Here is a 20,043-nt window from a genome sequence, read left to right as displayed (position 1 = left end):
GAAATGTTAAATCGGTCAGGCTCTAGTGGAATTGCGCTTTTGTTAAAATAAAATAAGTTATTCCCATAGTGGCTCATAATTTCTTCCTTTAATGAGGTGAACATTTTGAGGTACCCTCTGTTCATATTTGCATTTGAATGGCAATGCATCATACTTACTGCTTACTGTACATTACCACCTAGTTCCTCTACTCACCTGATAAATATGCATCATACTTACTGCTTACTGTACATTACCACCTAGTTCCTCTACTCACCTGATAAATATGCATCATACTTACTGCTTACTGTACATTACCACCTAGTTCCTCTACTCACCTGATAAATATGCATCATACTTACTGCTTACTGTACATTACCACCTAGTTCCTCTACTCACCTGATAAATATGCATCATACTTACTGCTTACTGTACATTACCACCTAGTTCCTCTACTCACCTGATAAATATGCATCATACTTACTGCTTACTGTACATTACCACCTAGTTCCTCTACTCACCTGATAAATATGCATCATACTTACTGCTTACTGTACATTACCACCTAGTTCCTCTACTCACCTGATAAATATGCATCATACTTACTGCTTACTGTACATTACCACCTAGTTCCTCTACTCACCTGATAAATATGCATCATACTTACTGCTTACTGTACATTACCACCTAGTTCCTCTACTCACCTGATAAATATGCATCATACTTACTGCTTACTGTACATTACCACCTAGTTCCTCTACTCACCTGATAAATATGCATCATACTTACTGCTTACTGTACATTACCACCTAGTTCCTCTACTCACCTGATAAATATGCATCATACTTACTGCTTACTGTACATTACCACCTAGTTCCTCTACTCACCTGATAAATATGCATCATACTTACTGCTTACTGTACATTACCACCTAGTTCCTCTACTCACCTGATAAATATGCATCATACTTACTGCTTACTGTACATTACCACCTAGTTCCTCTACTCACCTGATAAATATGCATCATACTTACTGCTTACTGTACATTACCACCTAGTTCCTCTACTCACCTGATAAATATGCATCATACTTACTGCTTACTGTACATTACCACCTAGTTCCTCTACTCACCTGATAAATATGCATCATACTTACTGCTTACTGTACATTACCACCTAGTTCCTCTTACTGTACATTACCACCTAGTTCCTCTACTCACCTGATAAATATGCATCATACTTACTGCTTACTGTACATTACCACCTAGTTCCTCTACTCACCTGATAAATATGCATCATACTTACTGCTTACTGTACATTACCACCTAGTTCCTCTACTCACCTGATAAATATGCATCCGGCCGTCCATTCTTTTAACATTATACAACATTATACAATAGCAGTACAGTTTAGCTTAACCACAATTGGAATCAAACTCATTCCCGTTGCACTCACTATCAGTTTCTCGATTAGACACAATCTCCCTACCACTACCACTTAAAGGATGTATCGCTCAGTATTGTCCTAAATAAGCTCTCGCTGTGGCGTGATGACAAGGTGCAAATATCAGTAATGAAATCCAATGAATGCTGAAACAGAACAGCAGTGTGACTTGTGTGTTTTCCCCTCTTGGCTAGAGGATCAGACTACACACACACAAGAGGGACTCTTAATCACCCAGCTGCGGAGGAATAAGTTGACTACTGAGCCCGGAGCACAAAGAGTCCCCTCTGGCCATTTCATTAGCTGTGCTAGACCGTTTAAAAAGACAAAGGAGACCATGTCACAGCCCCATGACATATTGGGTATTTTTCTACAATATCTTCATTAGGTTTGAGAGTTTGTTGGTTACTGGTGAAACTAGTCAACATGAGAATGAAGAAAGCTTGGTAGCCAGCTATCAATATACAGTGCAGATGTAGGATCTTAATTTGATCACCCTGTTGCTTGAGAACTTGCAATGCAGGACATTTAAAATTGTAGTGTATTGAGGTTTAAAAATGCTTCTGAAGTTACGAAAAATGTATCAACCCCTACAAAAATGTCCATTATTTATAATTAACATTTACTATTGCTGCAGGATTCTTTTTTCTGCTGTAGCAAACTGGCTCAAATTACAATCCTACGTCAGTATCGCCCAGCTTTTCACTTTATCTCTGCAGCTTTGTCACTTCGAAGTAAACCCAGTAGGAAATATGCCTAAAGCCATTTTAAAGATCAAGGGTAAGCCTCAGCATCTGGTCTCCTTATATTACAGACCTATTTGTAGGGATTGGTGCTCTTCCAAAGAATTATATGTTAGGATACAGTATGAGACATCCTCCTCTTGATTCAGGCAAACTCTGATAGCTTTCTGGGATTATTCTCCCATGGCTCTGGTGTCCAAAGATCAAACTGTTTTCTTAATTTTTCCCCCATGCCCTGCAGCCCTCTCCTACTATGAAAGTTTTATATTGACTTTATAAGTCTGGTTTAGGGGTTCAGATGACCATGCGCTAAATGGGCCCTCAGCAGTGTACTTTGGCAGGCAAAGCAACCAGAGTAGACCATTCCGGGGGCAATATTTACCATTTGTTAGATGTTAAACAGACAAACATGAACTGTGCTGTCGAGTGAACCGTTCACTGTGTATGCATGGATGAGAATCATAGCATGTCGGTGCCAGCACAGTCACAGGGAGGCAACCAGCTCCCTCTTGAGTATGCTTGAGAAGGTTCAGTGTTTGTCTTGAAGGTGAGCTAATTCACCCCTCTTATCTCTGGCACTTTCTGCCAGCTGCTGTTTCTAGATAGATTACTGTCAGATTGAGTCCACTGTATGTGTGGTAAGAACATTAGAACCATGACTGACAGGGAGCGTGCTTTAACATGAGTTACCGTCCCAAACAGAACACAGGATATCAAAATCTGAGGCAAAAACAACAACATATGTTTGGCTGCTGTCCGGGTTGCTTTTTTACCCCCTACTGTACACAGGTAGTGGTACACATTCTGTGACATTGACTGTGTCTGCATCTGCCCAAAGATTGATCTAGACCCCATGGTCTTTCCCCATTCGCAAGTGGAAGACAAACCACCCTCGACATCTGCACTGACATTCTAGAACACGGGGAGTGACCTTCTAGAACACTGAGAGCAGTCGAACCTCACGACAGCAGGTCAGTTAAGGGTTGTAACTGCTTCACTGAGGAGAGGCAGTTACATTTCCTGTATGATTTTTTAAATATTTGGTAAATACTTCCCATAAAAAAATTATAATAAATGCAGCTCCTCTGGTAATTGTATTTGTATTTATTAGAGATTCCCATTAGCTGCTGCCAAGGCAGGGGTCCAAACACATTAAAGCACTTACATCTCACATAAATCAAAGATAAACAGTACATCATATATCATTATTACACCACTACATGCAGTGCATTCGGACAGCATTCAGACCCCTTGACTTTTTCCACATTAAAGCCTTAATACAAAATGATTTAAATCGTTTTCCCCCCCTCATCAATCTACACACAATACCCCATAATGACAAAGCAAAACCTGCTTAAAAAAAACATTTTTACAAATATATACAGCCGATTTTGCAGGTTTTCCTACTTACAAAGCATGTAGAGGTCTGTCATTTTTTAAATCATAGGTACACTTCAACTGTGAGAGACGGAATCTAAAACAAAAATCCAAAAATCACATTGTATGATTTTTAAGTAATTCATTTGCATTTTATTGCATGACACAAGTATTTTATCACCTACCAACCAGTAAGAATTTCGGGTCTCACAAACCTGTTCGTTTTTCTTTAAGAACCCCTCCTGTTCTCCACCTGTATTAACTGCACCTGTTTGAACTCGTTGTTTGGAGGAAGAAGAAGGATGAGTACAACCCCAAGAACACCATCCCAACCGTGAAGCATGGAGGTGGAAACATTCTTTGGGGATGCTTTTCTGCAAAGGGGACAGGACGACTGCACCGTATTGAGGGGAGGATGGATGGGGCCATGTATCGCGGGATCTTGGCCAACAACCTCCTTCCCTCAACAAGAGCATTGAAGATGGGTCATGGCTGGGTCTTCCAGCATGACAACGACCCGAAACACACAGTCAGGGCAACTAAGGAGTAGATCCGTAAGAAGCATCTCAAGGTCCTGGAGTGGCCTAGCCAGTCACCAGACCTGAGCCCAATAGAAAATCTTTGGAGGGAGCTGAAAGTCTGTATTGCCCAGTGATAGCCCCGAAACCTGAAAGATCTGGAGAAGGTCTGTATGGAGGAGTGGGCCAAAATCCCTGCTGCAGTGTGTGCAAATCTGGTCAAGAACTACAGGAAATGTATGATCTCTGTAATGGCAAACAAAGGTTTCTGTACCAAATATTAAGTTCTGCTTTTCTGATGTCATGCAATGAAATGTAAATTAATTACTTAAAAATCATGCAATGTGATTTTCTGGATTTTTAGATTCCGTCTCTCACAGTTGAAGTGTACCTATGATAAAAATGACAGACCTCTACATGCTTTGTAAGTAGGAAAACCTGCAAAATCGGCAGTCTATCAAATACTTGTTCTCCCAACTGCTGTTATATATATATACTGTATATACATTTACATAAGTATTCAGACCCTTTACTCAGTACTTTGTTGAAGCACCTTTGGCATCGATTACAGCATCTTCTTGGGTATGACGCTACAAGCTTGGCACACCTGTATTTGGGGAGTTTCTCCCATTCTTCTCTGCAGATCCTCTCAACCTCTGTCAGTTCGCTGCACAACTATTTTCAAGATTCTCCAGAGATGTTTGATCGGTTTCAGGTCCGGGCTCTGGCTGGGCCACTCAAAGACATTCAGAGGCTTGTCCCGGCTGTGCCTTGGCTGTGTGCTTAGGGTCATTGTCCTGTTAGAAGATTAACCTTTACCCCAGTCTGAGGTCCTGAGCGCTCTGGAACAGGTTTTCATCAAGGATCTCTCTGTACTTGTCTCCGTTCATCTTTCCCTCGATCCTGGCAAGTCTCCTAGTCCCTGCCGCTGAAAAATATCCCCACAGATGATCCCATGATGCTGCCACCATCATGCTTCACTGTAGGGATGGTACCAGGTTTCCTCCAGACGTGACTCTTGGCATTCAGGCCAAAGAGTTCAATCTTGGTTTCATCCGACCAGAGAATCTACCATAAAGGCCTGATTGGTGGAGTGCTGCAGAGATGGTTCTCCTTCTGGAAGGTCCTCCCATCTCCACAGAGGAACTCTGGAGCTCTGTCAGAGTGACTATTGGGTTCTTGGTCACCTCCCTGACCAAGACCCTTCTCCCCCGATTGCTCAGTTTGGCCGGGTGTCCAGCTCTAAAAAGAGTCTTGGTGGTTCCAAAATTCTTCCATTTCGACACAATCCTGTCCCGGAGCTCTACGGACATATCCTCTGACCTCATGGCTTGGGTTTTGCTCTGACATGCACTGTCAACTGGGGGACCTTATATAGACAGGTGTGTGCCTTTCCAAATAATTTTCCAATCAATAGATTTGACCACAAGTGGTCTCCAATCAAGTTGTAGAAACATCTCAAGGATGATCAATGGAAACAGGATGAACCTGAGTGTCATGTGTGCTCTCTCTCCGGCCTCTAGGTCACCAGGCTGCTCGTTATGGCTTACACCTGTCACCATCGTTACGCACACCTGCACGTCATCAGACTCACCTGGACTCCATCACCTCCTTGATTACCTTTACCTATATGTTACTATCTTTGGTTTCTTCCCCATGCGTCATTGTTTCTGTTCTTGTGTCATGTCTGCGTTTTTTTGTGTGTCTTATTTTGTATTATGGTGTGTTTATTTATTAAAACACTCACTCCCTGAACTTGCTTCCCGACTCTCAGCGCACATCATTACACTGAGCTCAATTTGGAGTCTCAAAGAAAAGGGTCTGAATACTTATGTAAGGAAGGTATTTCTTTATTTTTTATACAGTTGCAGAAATTTCTAAACCTGTTTTGGCTTTGTCATTATTGGTTATTGTGTGTAGATTCATGAGGGAAAAAATATATGTAATCCGTTTTATAATAAGGCTGTAATGTAACAAAATGTGGCAAAAGTGAAGGGGTCTGAATACTTTCCTAATGCACGGTATCTACAATACAAAATGTATTATACCACCATACAACAATATTATAATGTACTGTCTGTGTGTAGGGTGCGTGTGCTAGCTTGTGTGTGCGTATGTGTTCTTCTGTTCCTCTGTGTGTGTGTGTGTGTGTGTGTGTGTGTGTGTGTGTGTGTGTGTGTGTGTGTGTGTGTGTGTGTGTGTGTGTGTGTGTGTGTGTGTGTGTGTGTGTGTGTGTGTGTGTGTGTGTGTGTGTGTGTGTGTGTGTGTGTGTGTGTGTGTGTGTGTGTGTGTTCACAGTCCCCGCTGTTCCATAAGGTGTATTTTTATCTGGTTTTTAAATCTAATCTACTGCTTGCTTCAGTTACCCAATGTGTGATAGAGTTCGTTGTAATCATGGCTCTATGTAATACTGTGCATCTCCCGTAGTCTATTCTGGATTTGAGGATTGTGGAGAAATCTCTGGTGGCATGTCTTGTGTGGTATGTATGGGTGTCCGAGCTGTGTGCTAGTAGTTTAAGCAGACAGCTCGGTGCATTCAGCATGTCAATACTTCTTGCAAAAACAAGTAGTGATGAAGTCAATCCATCCTCCACTTTGAGCCATGAGAAATTTGTACATTTGATTAATGTTAGCTCTATGTGTACATTTAAGGGCCAGCTGTGCTGCCCAGTTCTGAGCCAATTGTAAATTTCCAAGGTTTCTCTTTGTGGCAGCTGACCACACGACTGAACAGTAGTCCAGGTGCGACAAAACTAAGGCCTGTAGGACCTGCCTTGTTGATATTGTTGTTAAGAAGGCAGAGCAGTGCTTTGTTATGGACAGACTTCTCCCCATCTTAGCTGCTGTTGTATAAACATGTTTTGACCATGACAGTTTAAAATCCAGGGTTACTCCAAGCAGTTTAGTCACCTCAACTTGCTCAATTTCCATGTTACTCATTACAATATTTAGTTGAGGTTTAGGGTTTAGTGAATGATTTGTCCCAAATACAGTATTTTTAGTTTTGAAATATTTAGTACTAACTTATTCCTTGCCACACATTCTGAAACTAACTGCATGTCTGTGTTGATGTGTGTGCAGGTATTTATTGGTATGAATCTTGTCCTGGAGGCAAAGTTGGGCAACTTCCACTAGATGGGCCAGCTACAAAGTAAAAAATGTACTATAATACATAAAAATGCATGAAAATAACTGCTTTTTTGGTCTTAATTTAAGGTTAGGGTTAGTCATAAGGTTAGCAGTATAATTAATGTTAAGGTTAGGGTTAGGTTTAAAATCAGATTTTATGACCTTGTGGCTGTGCCAGCTAGTGATACCCTTTAGAGCTGCCTCCAGTACGAGGTCTCCCAATAAATATCAACCTACGAGTGTGTGTGTGTGTGTGTGTGTGTGTGTGTGTGTGTGTGTGTGTGTGTGTGTGTGTGTGTGTGTGTGTGTGTGTGTGTGTGTGTGTGTGTGTGTGTGTGTGTGTGTGTGTGTGTGTGTGTGTGTGTGTGTGTGTGTGTGTGTGTGTGTGTGTGTGTGTGTGCTCGATCCAGGCCTTTTTGGCATGTACAGTACTGAAATTAAATTGCTGCTGCGTCAGCCTCGTAATTCCCAGCCGGCAAGGTTTTTGATTTGGTGCCAGGCTTTTAGCATGAGACACGTATACTGGACCCTGTGCGCCCTCCCTGTACCCATAGCATGGGTACACCATTAAGGCCAGCACCCCTGCTCATGTCACACCAGAGGGTCATGACCTTTATTATCCCTGCCTCTTTCTAATGGTGCAGAGATCTGAGCTAGCTTCGCCTCTGCCTCCCTCCTCATAGGCTGTGTCTGAAATGCCACTCTATTCACAGTATAGTTTGCACTACGTTTGACCAGAGCCCAGACGCACTAGCTTCTGCTCTGACAACCTCCACATAGAAAACGGTAATGCACTTGAAGACACCCTGAGTACAAGCATGCTCTGTTTAAGTGAGGGCCACAGCTCAGAATTGCTCAGATCCAAGGTTATCTGCTCAAGTGGATTATTGTGTGTAGTGTTTCAGGCTGAGTCGTGATCTGGGAGCTATTAAACCATCGCCTGACATAACGCTTTGTATTCAGGACATAAAGTTAAGTTCTTTGCCAATTGTTTGTAGTTTTACTTTAGTGAAAACAGGATGCATGTTTTGGAAACAATGTTCAGTACAGGCTTCCTTCTTTTCACTCTGTCATTTACAGTTGAAGTCGGAAGTTTACATACGTACACTCCACAAATTTCTTGTTAACAAACTATAGTTTTGGCAAGTCGGTTAGGACATCTACTTTGTGCATGACACAAGTAATTTTTTCAACAATTTTTTACAGACAGATTATTTCACTTATAATTCACTCTATCACAATTCCAGTGGGTCAGAAGTTTGCATACACTAGGTTGACTGTGCCTTTAAACAGCTTGAAAAAATCCAGAAAATTATGTCATGGCTTTAGAAGCTTCTGATAGGCTAATTGACATAATTTGAGTCAATTGGAGGTGTACCTGTGGATGTATTTCAAGGCCTACCTTCAAACTCAGTGCCTCTTTGCGTGACATCATGGGGAAATCAAAAGCAATCAGCCAAGACCTCAGAAAAAAATTGTAGACCTCTGCAAGTCTGGTTCATCCTTGGGAGCAATTTCCAAACGCCTGAAGGTACCACGTTCATCTGTACAAACAATAGACCGCAAGTATAAACACCATGGGACCATGCAGCCATCATACCGCTCAGGAAGGAGACGCTTTCTGTCTCCTAGAGATGAACGTACTTTGGTGCGAAAAGTGCAAATGAATCCCAGAATAACAGGACCTTGTGAAGATGCTGGAGGAAACATGTACAAAAGTATCTATATCCACAGTAAAACGAGTCCTATATCAACATAATCTGAAAGGCCTCTCAGCAAGGAAGAAGCCACTGCTCCAAACCCGGCATAAAAAAGACAGACTACGGTTTGAAACTAAACATGGGGACAAACGTCATACTTTCTGGAGAAATGTACTCTGGTCTGATGAAACAAAAATAGAACTGTTTGGCCATAATGATCATTGTTATGTTTGGAGGAAAAAGGGGAGGCTTGCAAGCCGAAGAACACCATCCAAACTGTGAAGCACAGGAGTGGCAGCATCATGTTGTGGGGGTGCTTTGCTGCAGGAGGGACTGGTGCACTTCACAAAATAGATGGCCGCATGAGGGAGGAAAATTATGTGGATATATTGAAGCTACATCTCAAGACATCAGTCAGGAAGCTAAAGCTTGGTCGCAAATGGATCTTCCAAATGGACAATGGCCCCAAGCATACTTCCAAAGTTGTGGCAAAATGGCTTAAGGACAACAAAGTCAAGGTATTGGAGTGGCCATCACAAAGACCTGATCTCAATCATATAGAACATTTGTGGGAAGAACTGAAAAACCGTGTGCGAACAAGGAGGCCTATAAACCTGATTCAGTTACACCCGCTCTGTCAGGAGGAATGGGCCAAAATTCACCCAACTCATTGTGCGAAACTTGTGGAAGGCTACCCGAAATGTTTGACCCAAGTTAAACAATTTAAAGGCAATGCTACCAAATACTAATTGAGTGTATGTAAACTTCTGACCCACTGGGAATGTGATGAAAGAAAGAAAAGCTTAAATAAATAATGTAAAAAAATAAAGTTCTCTCTATTATTATTCTGACATTTCACATTCTTAAAATAAAGTGGTGATCTTAACTGACCTAAGACAGGGAATTTTTACTAGGATTAAATCTCAGGAATTGTGAAAAACTGAGTTTAAATGTATTAGGCTAAGGTGTATGTAAACTTCCGACTTCGACTGTCGGTTAGTATTGTGGAGTAACTACAATATTGTTGATCCATCCTCAGTTTTCTCCTGTCTCAGCCATTAGACTCTGTAACTGTTTTCACCATTGGCCTCTTGGTGAAACCTCTGAACGGTGTCTTTCCTCTCCGGAAACTGAGTTAGGAAGGTGCAATTACTAACTTCATGCTCAAAGGGATACTCAATATCTCACTTTTATTTTTACCCATCTACCAATAGGTGCTCTTTGTGGTTGAATCTGTGTTTGAAATTCACTGCTCGACTGAGGGACCTTACAGATAATTGTATGTGTGGGGTCCAGAGATGAAGTAGTCGTTAAAAAGTAATGTTAGACGCTATTATTGCACACAGAGTGTGTCCAGCAACTTATTATGTGACTTGTTCAGAACATTTTCCTCCAGCACTTATTTAGGCTTGCCATAACAAAGGGATTGAATACTTATTGACTCGAGACATTTCAGGTTTTCATTCTTTATGAATTTGTAAAAATGTCTAATAACATAATTCCACTTTGACATTATCTGGTATTGTGTTTAGGCCAGTGACACATAATCTCAATTTAATCCATTTCAAATTCAGACTGTAACACAAGAAATGTGGAATAAGTAAAGGGGTGTGAAAACTTTTTGAATGCACTTTACACTGTTGCTACCAAAAGCATCTGACTTCATTGTTAATGATCATCTCTAGCGAATGGGATATTAGAGGTCGGTTCAGTTTTGGTTTGATTATTCATTTATTATTACGGTATTATTTGATTATTATTATTATTATTACGGTCTCATATGGTCTGTGTGTTTAACCGCCTCTGCCTGTGGCCCGAAAGAACAGGTGCAATGTATTATGGTCATTGTAGTTAATTACCACATTTATGCACTGAACTAGGTTGACTATTTGCCTAATGAAAATACAACTTCCAATCAGCCACAGTTTTTGACTTAACTTTTAGAGAAACGGCGTGTTGAGCTCACCCCAAAAAATTACTAAATGGAATTTTAGAAATTGAATCGACGTCGGTCAACTAGTTGTTTAACAACCCACCAAAAAACGAAATGTAATTTATTCGCTCAGCACTACCGCTTGGGAAGGTGGACGATATCATCTCCCATAGTGTTGATCACATACATACAGTACCAGTCAAAAGTTTGGAAACACCTACTCATTTCAGGGTTTTTCTGCACTGGTTTTTCTGCATTGTAGAAAAAAAGTGAAGACATCAAAACTCTCAAACACATATGAAACTCTGAAACACATATGAAACTCTGAAACACATATGAAACTCTGAAACACATATGAAACTCTGAAACACATATGAAACTCTGAAACACATATGAAACTCTGAAACACATATGAAACTCTGAAACACATATGAAACTCTCAAACACATATGAAACTCTGAAACACATATGAAACTCTGAAACACATATGAAACTCTCAAACACATATGAAACTCTGAAACACATATGAAACTCTGAAACACATATGAAACTCTGAAACACATATGAAACTCTGAAACACATATGAAACTCTCAAACACATATGAAACTCTGAAACACATATGGAATCGTGTAATAACCAAAAAAGTGTTAAACAAATCAATATTTAATATTTTATATTCTTCAAAGTAGCCAACCTTTGACTTGATGACAGTTTTGTACACTCTTGGCATCCTCTCAACCAGCTTCATGAGGTAGTCACCTGGACATCATTTCAATTAACAGGTGTACCTTGTTAAAAGGGAATTTGTGGAATTTCTTTCCTTCTTAATGTGTTTTAGCTAATAAGTTGTGTTGTGACAAGGTAGGGTTGATAAACAGAAGACCCTAGACCCTATTTGGTAAAAGACCAAGTCCATATTATGTCAAGAACAGCTCAAATAAACAAAGAGAAACGACAGTCCATCATTACTTTAAGACATGAAGGTCAGTCAATCTGGAAAATTTCAAGAACTTAGTACAGTCGCAAGAACCATCAAGCGCTATGATGAAACTGGCTCTTATGATGACCGCCACAGGAAAGATAAGTTCATTAGCATTACCAGCATCAGAAATTGCAGGCCAAATAAATGCATCACAGTGTTCAAGTAACAGACACATCTTAACATTAACTGTTTAGAGGAGACTGTGTGAATCAGGCTTTCATGATCAAATTGCTGCAAAGAAACAATTTTTGGTTCCAACCGCTGTGTCTTTGTAAGACGCATAGTAGGTGAACAGATGATCTCCGCATGTGTGGTTCCCATCATGAAGCATGGAGGAGGTGTGAGGGTGCTTTGCTGGTGACACTGTCAATTATTTATTTAGAATTCCAAGCACAACTTGGCTACTTTTTTACTTATTTTACCCAGTAAGATGACTGAGAAGACATTCTCATTTACAGTAACAACTTGGGGAATAGTTACAGGGGAGAGGAGGGATGAATGAGCCAATTGTAAGTTGGGGGTGATTAGGTGGCCATGATGGTATGAAGGCCAGATTGTAAATTTAGCCAGGACACTGAGGTTAACACCCCTACTCTTACAATAAGTGCCATGGGATCTTTAGTGACCACAGAGAGTCAGGACACCCATTTATGTCCCACCCCTACACAGGGAAATGTTCCCAATCACTGCGCTGGGGCATTGGGATATTTTTTTAGACCAGAGGAATGGGTGCCTCCTACAGGCCCTGCAACACCACTTCCAGCAGCATCTGGTCTCCCATCCAGGAACTGACCAGGACCAACCCTGCTTATCTTCAGAAGCAAGCCAGCAGTGGGATGCAAGGTGGTATGCTGCTGCATTTGGCAGTGACATGCCATCCCATCTGGTTTGCAGTCTGTATAAGGGATATTTTACCAAGAAGGAGAGGGATGGAATGCTGCATCAGATGACCTGGCCTCCACAATCATTTTACCTAAACCCAATTGAGATGGTTAGGGATGAGTTGGACTGCAGAGTGAAGGTAAAGCAGCCAACAAATGCTTAGCATATGTGGGAACTCCTTCAAGACTGTTGGAAAATCATTCCAGGTAAAGCTGGTTGAGAGATTGCCAAGAGTGTGCAAAGCTGTCATCAAGGCAAAGGGTGGCTACTTTAAAGAATCTCAAATTTAAAATATATTTTGATTTGTTTTAACACTTTTTTGGTTACTACATGATTCCATATGTATTATTTCATAGTTTTGATGTATTCACTAATTATTCTACGATGTAGAAAATATTAAAAATAAAGAAAAATCCTTGAATGAGTAGGTATGTCCAAACTTTTGACTGGTACTCTATGTGACATAATAATCTTATGACATGACAGAGTTCTAATATTTTTGCCAGTCTTTGCATTCTCATCTGTCCTTAATTCTAAGACTTATTTGAGGTGTAAAAAAATGACAGTAAAACCCAGCACAATATTTACACACAAAAAACACAGGTCCTCCTCAAAATGTCCCTTCCTTTTAGGTTAGGCTCAATTCCATTGTGAGTACCTGACGCTTCGCCTTTCACAGTCCAAAGAAGTGATCAGTAGTGCTGTCACCCCCTGTCTCCTGTGTGAGTCAGTAGCAGTGACCTCCCCTAGTCCTGAGGTGTTCAGTGTCACTGCCTGTCTGGGCCCTGTCTGGCTACACTAGGTGAAACAGGAGAGAGGAGAGGAATGGAAAGGAGAGGTGAGGCGGAGTAGAGATAGAAGAAAGAATAGGTGGAGGGATGGAGGAGAGGAATAAGGGGGGCTCATTGTGTTCGACAACTCACCGCTGGTGCTGCCCATGCCTGTTCTCCCAGTGAGCTTTTCTCTCTGCTGCATGGATGTATAAAAGCTGTTCTCAAATATTGTCTGTGCTCGGCAGAGTGTGCTTTTTCAATCCCAACCTCAGTGCCAAACAGGGCCAGAGGTGGCAGAGATGCCAAGATATGAGCGGCAGCTTTGACGTTGTCATGTGCCGTGGGGACTAGCAGTGGTACAGCATCAGGACCCTCTCACTCTCTCTGAATGCTGGGCAGACTTGTCTTGCTTTGACGATTCAAGGGCACCACGGCAGAATCGGATATGAGAGGTGACTACTTGTCTCGCTTTCAAATGCCTGTGGAGGAGAGTGCACACAAAGAGATTGCTGAGGCACACACACACACACACACACACACACACACACACACACACACACACACACACACACACACACACACACACACACACACACACACACACACACACACACACACACACACACACACACACACACACACACACACACACACACACACACACCTCTTATGTGGCTGCTTTGGTGTTGTGTGAAAGGCTGATAATTCTTGCAGACAGGCGGCATTGTTGCTTTGGTGTAACAAATTGGTCGGGGACTCATCCTCTTGTGCAGCATGGCGCAGTAAGCTGCGATCCTTTGTGAACATTAATTGTCTTTAAAATAAATATGACAATGCCTGCAGAGGATGCTGTGGAGGATAGTAAGTAGCTCCACACTCTGTGGAGGGGCCAGGCCGGGCCTTGTTTTAACAGGATGGATGCTCCACTGCAGCAGTGGCACTAATTCAATGACTGGCTGTATTTCCCATTTCCTTTCTGATGCCGTGCCCAGCGGGCAAAACCGGCAGCAATGATGTAATTCTGACGTCTTATATGACATCATGGTCAGGTTGAATGTAAACTGATGAAATGAAAAACACATTCTTAACTGGTAGCAATCTGGTTATCAGATAACAACATACATCCTTCCCAGATTGTCTTAATTTTTTCATGATTGACATCGTTACCTGGTTTTAATCTCGACATTTTACAACTCTGCAACCAGAAAAACAATTTACAACCACAAAATGATGTCATTATGACATCCCATGCCAAATTTTGTGAGCTGGGTATCTTTATAGAGTAAATGCATTACTAAGAGGCAGTATATACTGTAGGTGGGAGCAGACATTAATGCCATGCTCTTGGTGATGCAGTAGTGACAGAGCATGTACAGATGTAGGATCTTAATTTGATCACTCTTTTGTTGATAGGAAATGCAAACTTGTGGTGTAGTTGTGTTTGAAAATGGCTTGTCGAGTTTCTAATTTCTACTTTGGCATTTCAGGCTTGATCTGCCCTTATAAAAAGGTATCAACCCCTACTAAAATGTTATAATCCACATATTCATTCATATTTCCTTTTGCTGCCAGATTATTTTCCTGCTGTAGAAAACTTGCTCAAATTAAGATCCTACATCTGTAGGCCCCATTCACAAATAGAATAGTATGTCCACTCACTGCAGTAGTGCTGTAGCTGTCAGTATGTAGTGTTTGTAAGAGAATGCACAAGGAAAATGCATGAAAACATTGCTCTGGTATCACATGAGAGAGCAGTCTCTCCTATCAAGTAGAAGCAAATTTAAATGGGATTTGAAAAACAGCAGGAGGGGAACGCTTTTTCCTTGAAAAATAAACTATAAGAGCAAGGCATTCAACATGGCAGTGACAGGGGTTCCTGAGCTGTAGTCTTTGCTCCTCGTATCGCTTAATTTCTCATTTCACTTATGTCATGATCACGGAAAGCCTATTGTAGTTCTTATTTATTTTCATATTCTATGACAATGGATGTCAATGGTATGTTAAGTATATTTTAAAATGTCAGCATTGTCTGTGTGTAAGGATTGTGAGGTTATGTGTCTAGTGGTTAGAGGGCTTTTCTATGAGTATGTGGGTAAGAATCTGATTCGTTGAGACAAGGTTGGATCCTAAAGAATGTTTTCGCATTTCAATCAACATTTATTCACAAGTTGAAAGGGAAATCATGTACAGCATTTCAGACAATCTATCAAAATGACATTATACAGCACATTTTGTCATAACCTACTGTCAATTTGTGCAGTGGTTTTACTATTTCTCACTTTTTGAAGGCCATAACTGAGATATGTTATTTGTCATTTATAAATCGCATATTGATGTCAATGTAATGTATGCACGAAAGTTTGAGTAAGTTACACACACTTATCTCATACTGGTATTCAGCCTAAAAATCTATCTAGGTTAAGTTACTGTTCCTTCACTGGTGTGTTCTATTCTGGATGCTCATATAAACCCTTTATAAGGCGTATATAGATATCAGTAGTTAGCCAATCATACTACAAAAGGTTGAATAGAATAGAATGGAATTACTTTATTTTTCCAGAATAACCTTCAGTTGTGGCAAGTAGGATGTGGCAAGTAGGATGTGGCAAGTAGGATGTGGCAAGTAAGATAAAGAAACATATAAACAGCAACTTTCACACATGACCAATACAAATGCTGCCACCCCAATTTATTCTCATTTAAGAACCGCGCTATGCAAAATAAAAAATGTCAGACAATTCCATTTTTATTTTAAAAGCCGTACTTATAAATGTATAAATGATTTGTGAAGTATCTATGTAGTTCTTATGAAGCCTTTATGAATGCTCTATAAAGCCAGTATAAGTTGTTTGTTTAAAGTGGGACCTAATCTAATGCTATTCTCTCCTCTCTGGTTCTCTCTCCTTTTCTCCCCAGAGGATGGGCTGTAGCTACTTCCTGTGCACCATCATGCTCTTCGTGGCCGTCCTCCTGGCCGTGACGGCAACGGGTACCATCCTCTTAATGAACCACTACCAAGCCCCACCCCCCGGCACTAACAACGGTCCCCCACTCATCTCCACCAACCAGGATGAAGGCAACGCCCTGGTGACGGTCGAGCGGGGCGACGGCTCACGCATCAACATTTTCATCGACCCCAACTGCCCCGACTACAACAACAACTTCCTGCGGCTGGAGGGTGTGCAGACTTCGCTGCTCCACTCGCTGACCGACCACGACACAAGCCTAAAGTCAGTGAAGGGCCAGGACCGAGCCTTGCTGGTGAAGTTGGCTGAGGAGGTGGCCAAGCTCTCGGCCCATGCCAGCCAGCTCAGGTTGGAGTACGAATCTCTAAGGCGAGGCCAGGGGAACCTGGGACAAGAGCTCAACACTCTGCAAACGGAGCAAGGCCGACTTATCCAGGTTAAAGCCCTTTCCTCAATAGGCCCCAAAGCCCCATTCCTCATCTGACCCCTGGAAAGTGGGAGTTTAATGGTTACTTTGCTTAGTGGTGTCTTTCCACCAAAGTGACTTCCACGGCTGTCCCATCTTAGATTTTTCTAGCAGAGTATGTTCTGTACTCAAGTAATCCAGGTTAAGTATTGTGCTCAAGGGCATAACTGCACTATTCTCCACCTGACATTTAGGCCACAGACCTTCTGTTCAACCTTCTGCTAGTTACCATTCACTGCTTGCCTCTACTGCTGCATATGTTCATGAAACTCATACACTCTTGGAAAAAAGGGTTCCTAAAGGGTTATTCCTCTGTCCTCATAGGAGAATGCCTTTTGGTTCCAGGGAGTACCCTTTTGTACAACCTTTTTGGGTTCCATGTAGATCCCTCTGTAGAAAGCGTCCTACATGGAACCCAAAAGGGCTCTTCCTGCAACCAAAAAAGGGTTTTCAAAGGGTTCTCCTATTGGGACAGTCGAAGAACAATTTTAGCTTCTAGATAGATACAGTGCATTTGGGAAAGTATTCAGACCGCTTCACTTTTGCCACATTTTGTTTGGTTACAACCTTATTTTAAAATGTATTGAATGAAAAATGTCCTCATCAATCTACAAACAAAAGTCCATAATGACAAAGCAAAAACTGTTTTTAGAAACTTTTGCAAATATATTACCAATAAAAAACATAAATACCTTATTTACATAAGCATTCAGATCCTTTGCTGAGACTAGACATTGAGCTCAGGTGCATCTTGTTTCCATTGATTATCCTTGAGATGTTTCCAAAACTTGATTGGAGTCCATCTGTGGTTAATTCAATTGGATGAATATTATTTGGAAAGGCACACACCTGTCTATATAAGGTCCCACAGTTGACAGTCAGAGCAAAAACCAAGCCATGAGGTCAGAGGAATTGTCCGTAGAGCTCCGAGACAGGATTGTGTCGAGGCACAAATCTGGGGAAAAGTACCAAAAAATGTCTGCAGCATTGAAGGTCCCCAAGAACACAGTGGCCACCATCATTGCCTCTACTGTGGAAGAAGTTTGGAACCACCAAGACTCTTAGAGCTGGCCGCCTAGATAAACTGAGCAACCGGGGCAGAAAGGCCTTGGTCAGGGAGGCGACCAAGAACCTGACGGTCACTCTGACAGAGATCCAGAGTTCCTCTGTGGAGATGGGGGAACCTTCCAGAAGGACAACCACCTCTGTAGCACTTCACCAATCAGCCCTTTATGGTAGAGTGGCCAGACAGAAGCCACCCCTCAGTAAAAGGTACATGACAGCCTGCTTGGAGTTTGCCAAAAGGCACCTGAAGGACTCTGACTATGATAAACAAGATGCTCTGGTCTGATGAAACCAAGATTGAACTCTTTGGCCTGAATGCCAAGCATCACTTGGCCAATACCATCCCTACGGTGAAGCATGGTGGTGGCAGCATCATGCTGTGAGGATGTTTTTCAGCGGCAGGGACTGGGAGATTAGTCAGGATCGAGGAAAAGATGAATGGAGCAAAGAACAGAGGGATTATTGATGAAAACCTGCTCCAGAGAGCTCAGAACCTCAGACGGGGTTGAAGCTTCACCTTCCAACATGACAACAACCCAAAGCACACAGCCAAGACAATGCAGGAGTGGCTTCGGGACAAGTCTCTGAATGGCCTTCAGCGGCCCAGCCAGAGCCCAGACGTGAAATCAGGTGATAGGGATCTGGAGAGTGAGCTACATTCAGGGGATCTACATGTTTGAGAGTGTGAGTTGGAAGCAGACGTTACAGCTGTAACATAACAAAATGTGGAAAAGTCAAGGGTTCTGAATACTTTCCGAATGCACTGTATTTACTCTTTACAGGTTTTTTGGGTTTGAATAATAACTTAAAAGTTTAAGAACCATGATAAAAAGACAGATTTTTCCATCGACTGCCAGATGGTGAAACATGATTCATACCACTTTGCGGCTGAGCCGATGTTGCTCCCAGACGTTTCCACTTCAGAATAAAAGCACTTACAGTTGATTGGGACAGCTCTAGCAGGGCAGAGATTTGACAAACTGACTTGTTGGAAAGGTGGCATCCTATGATGGTGCCACGTTGAAAGACACTGAGCTCTTCAGTAAGGTCATTCTACTGCCATTGGTTGTCGATGGAGATTGCATGGCTGTGTGCTCGATTTCATACACCTGTCAGCAACGGGTGTGGCTGAAATAGCCGAATCAACTGTATATACTTTTGTATATACAGTGCTAGTCAAAAGTTTGGACAACTACTCATTCAAGGGTTTTCTTTATTTTGACTGTTTTCTATATTGTAAAATAATAGTGAATACATAAAAACTATGAAATAACACATATGGAATCATGTAGAAACAAAAAAAGTGTTTAACATATATTTTAAATTTGTGATTCTTCAAAGTAGCCACCCTTTGCCTTGATGAAAGCTTTACACACTCTTGGTATTCTCTCAACCAGCTTCATGAGGTATTCATCACATGCATTTCAATTAGCAGGTGTGCCTTGTTAAAATTGTATTTGTGGAATTTCTTTCCTTCTGAATGTGTTTGAGCCGGTCAGTTGTGTTGTGACAAGGTACGGTTGGTATACAGAAGATAGCCCTATTTGGTAAAATACCAAGTCCATATTATGTCAAGAACAGCTCAAATAAGCAAAGAGAAATGACAGTCCACCATTACTTTAAGACATAAAGGTCAGTCAATAGGGAAACATACAAGAACTTTGAAAGTTTCTTCAAGTGCAGTCATGAAACTGGCTCTCATGAGGATTGCCACAGGAAAGGAAGACCCAGAGTTACCTCTACTGCAGAGGATAAGTTCATTAGCGTTACCAGACTCATAAATTGCAGCCCAAAAAATTATTCACAGAGTTCAAGTAAAAGACACATCTCAGCATCAACTATTCAGAGGAGACTGCTTGAATCAAGTCTTCATGGTTGAATTGCTGCAAAGAAACCACTACTAAAGGACACAAATAAGAAGAGACTTGCTAGGGCCAATAAACACAAGCAGTGGACATTAGATGGGTGGAAATATGTCCATTGGTCTGATGAGTCCAAATTTGAGATTTTTGGTTTCAACCGGCGTGTCTTTGTGAGACGCAGAGTAGTTGGACGGATGATCTCTGCATGTGTGGTTCCCACCGTGA

At 41.6% G+C, this 20,043-nt stretch overlaps 1 protein-coding gene across 2 annotated transcripts in view; it reads left to right on the top strand.

Annotated features, from left to right (window-relative positions):
- fibcd1a (fibrinogen C domain containing 1a) overlaps window positions 1–20,043 on the top strand; it is a 122,015-nt gene that overhangs the window by 13,471 nt on the left and 88,501 nt on the right. For both annotated transcript variants that reach the window (XM_046347968.1, XM_046347967.1), the window contains one exon: window positions 16,376–16,861. In XM_046347968.1, the coding sequence (XP_046203924.1) occupies window positions 16,379–16,861 (483 nt within the window). In that variant the 5' untranslated portion in view covers window positions 16,376–16,378. The remainder of the gene's footprint in view (window positions 1–16,375; window positions 16,862–20,043) is intronic.

The sequence above is a fragment of the Oncorhynchus gorbuscha genome, linkage group LG04 (genome assembly GCF_021184085.1).
Source record: "Oncorhynchus gorbuscha isolate QuinsamMale2020 ecotype Even-year linkage group LG04, OgorEven_v1.0, whole genome shotgun sequence".
NCBI classification, from domain to species: Eukaryota; Metazoa; Chordata; class Actinopteri; order Salmoniformes; family Salmonidae; genus Oncorhynchus; species Oncorhynchus gorbuscha.
This window is presented reverse-complemented; position numbering and strand designations above follow the sequence as displayed.